The following is a 2500-nucleotide window of genomic DNA, read 5'->3' on the forward strand; positions in this document are numbered from 1 at the left end:
CTCATGTTGAGTCATTGTGATGGCTTAGAAAAAAATTCTTCTCGGCTTTGATTCCGTCCACTTCTTTATAGCTGGTTCAAAGTTAAACTCAGCAACAGGAGGACCTTCAGATGAAATGACCATGAGAGTGTCAAGTCTTTTGGGTGAGAGTCTGTTTCTCTCACAGTTCTTCAGAGAATTCTGTAGACTAAATCCTCGTTCACAGTCAGAAGTGTGAACTGGAAGTGTCAGTGCTATAGATGCCAACTTCAGTAGGTTAGGGAACATGTCAGCATGATAGTGGTTGATAATTCCCCAGAGATCTTCCATTCTGTCTCGAGGGTACTTTTGCTTGAGTACAAGGGGCTTTAATACTGACCATTCATGCCTAGCAGCCTGCTCATTAACTAATGCAGGGCTATCTGCTTCTTCCTTAGCAAACTGAGTTAGTAAAACATCCAATTCTTTATCTCCCCATACTGAGACTTCATTTGTGGAAACAAAACACAAAGGCCTCATGCTAAGAATACCAAAGGCACTGATGATATTCTTGGAACCTTGTGGGAATCTGGTGTTTAGATTGTCCAGCACAGCATCCAAAAAGTTGTACATAATTGTCTGGAAACTCTCTCTTGGTGTACGTCCACCCCTTGCAACCAATTTGTGACTTTTGATACGTAATTCTCTTGATGGTTCTGATTGTTCAGTCTCCCCTTGTGATCCAGTGTCTTCAACAAACTTTTGTATTAAGGTTTTCCTTCTAGGACTTAATTCATCATTTCTGTATTTGGTAAGTTCAGTGATGCAGGCTTGAACAGCAGGAGCAATAATGCTGCAATCAAGATCTCTCTTCTGAAATACTAGAGTAAGTTCCATGATGTTTGGCATAACATCCTTTATCATGTGGATACTAGCTACAAAATCATATTCCGTAAGCTTCTTAATGTATCCTTTGATTTTGCCACCTTTATCTTGTTTGTTGGCAACTTCCTGCTCAAAGAAAGTGACCAAAGAGTCCCATGTTAAGTAAAGAGTTTCAAGAGCTTTGTAAAAAGATAACCATCTGACCTGATGGATCTCTTTGTACTTCATCTTAGGCTCCTTAAGCACTTCCTGCATCGCCTTCAATTTTTCATTTCGTAAGGCTGACTTCTTAAAGTAGTAAAATATGTTGGTCAGCAAGTCTTGGAACTCTTTCAAATATTTCACTTTATTAGCGGCTTGGGAGACACAAAGCTGCAGTCTATGAGCAATACAGTGAATGTTCTTTGGATTTAACCGCTGAAGCTTTCCAGTGACTCCTTCTTTATTACTTGTCATTACTGATGCCCCATCACTTCCCAATTCAGTAACTTTTTGTAAAGGAACATTTCTCTGATTTAGGGCTTTTGTAATCGACTCAGTGATTGTAGCAGCTGTGCCATCAGCAACATGAGCATTTGTTACAAAACGGGTTTCAGGCTTAAAGGTTTCCAGTTTTACAAGCCTGGCATAAATGACAAGCATTTTGGTCACACTAATGTCTGTACTTTCGTCCACAAGAATACTGATACAAGGGGACTCTTGAAGGTCCTTGGTTATGCTCTCTCTTATAACTTGAGCTATGGCATCCTGCATTTCATTTGCTATCACATCAGTGGAGTACGAAGCATTTTCACCACACTTTAAATCTTGAAAGAACGGAGTGTTCAAAAGTTCAAGGAAAGACAACAAACTAAGATATTTTCTGGTTGCAATACCTTCTTTGCACAGCCAATACACAGCTTTCATAGCAACATCAACTGCCTTTTCTCTTCCCTTGAGTGCAGATGTCACTGCCTTCACCAGGTTACCTTCCATGGACTTCGCGAGAATACTTGCCCGATGGTCACTATGAACATGCCTCTCAAGTGTACTCGTTCGGAAATTTGAATTTCCAGCCGTGAATGAATTATTCTTGCCATTATCTTGGCACAAAGTGCAGTACATTGCATCTTTAGCCTCGTCATATTTAAACCACGCGTATTTTGTTTTCCACGATTGCTGGAACCTTCTTTGCGTCGGTTTCTTAGCTTCTACTGGTGTTCCTGAGCAAGGGTGGCACAGTCGGTTAGTGCGCGGCCTTGGTGCATAAGGTCCTGAGTTCGAATCCCGGATCTCACATCCTTGTTTCGACTTCTTTCCTTTCAGCATAGCCTAAGTAGCTTTAAATACCCTTAAAACGGAGCACTGATGGAAAGAGGGGGGTACTGGGAGAGTACTCTCTAGAGAGTAAAGGAACTTCCGACGTTAAATAACGTGTACCTTTTCCTTTACCTTTACCTTTGACGTTATCACGTTCTTCGTTTAACTGCAATTTTGGCTGCTTCGCTTTACTACAGAAAAACCAATCCAAACTTCCTTGTTTTTTTCTGTTTTCCATAAATGAACGCGCAAATGAAATATTCATAAACAAATATGGCGGACAATTCAAGCACGTGTATTCTCAAATGCAACAACGCCGCTCATTGGCTTATGTGTTCACACGCCCAGCCAATCATAA

At 40.8% G+C, this 2500-nt stretch overlaps 1 protein-coding gene across 1 annotated transcript; it reads right to left on the reverse strand.

Annotated features, from left to right (window-relative positions):
- Positions 1-24: 24 nt before the first annotated feature.
- Positions 25-1947, reverse strand: LOC138039983 (zinc finger protein 862-like). The gene has a single exon (XM_068885795.1). It carries the CDS (start codon positions 1945-1947, stop codon positions 25-27), a length of 1923 nt encoding a protein of 640 aa, XP_068741896.1.
- Positions 1948-2500: the final 553 nt, after the last annotated feature.

The sequence above is a fragment of the Montipora capricornis genome, chromosome 3 (genome assembly GCF_036669925.1).
Source record: "Montipora capricornis isolate CH-2021 chromosome 3, ASM3666992v2, whole genome shotgun sequence".
In the NCBI taxonomy this organism is placed as follows: Eukaryota; Metazoa; Cnidaria; class Anthozoa; order Scleractinia; family Acroporidae; genus Montipora; species Montipora capricornis.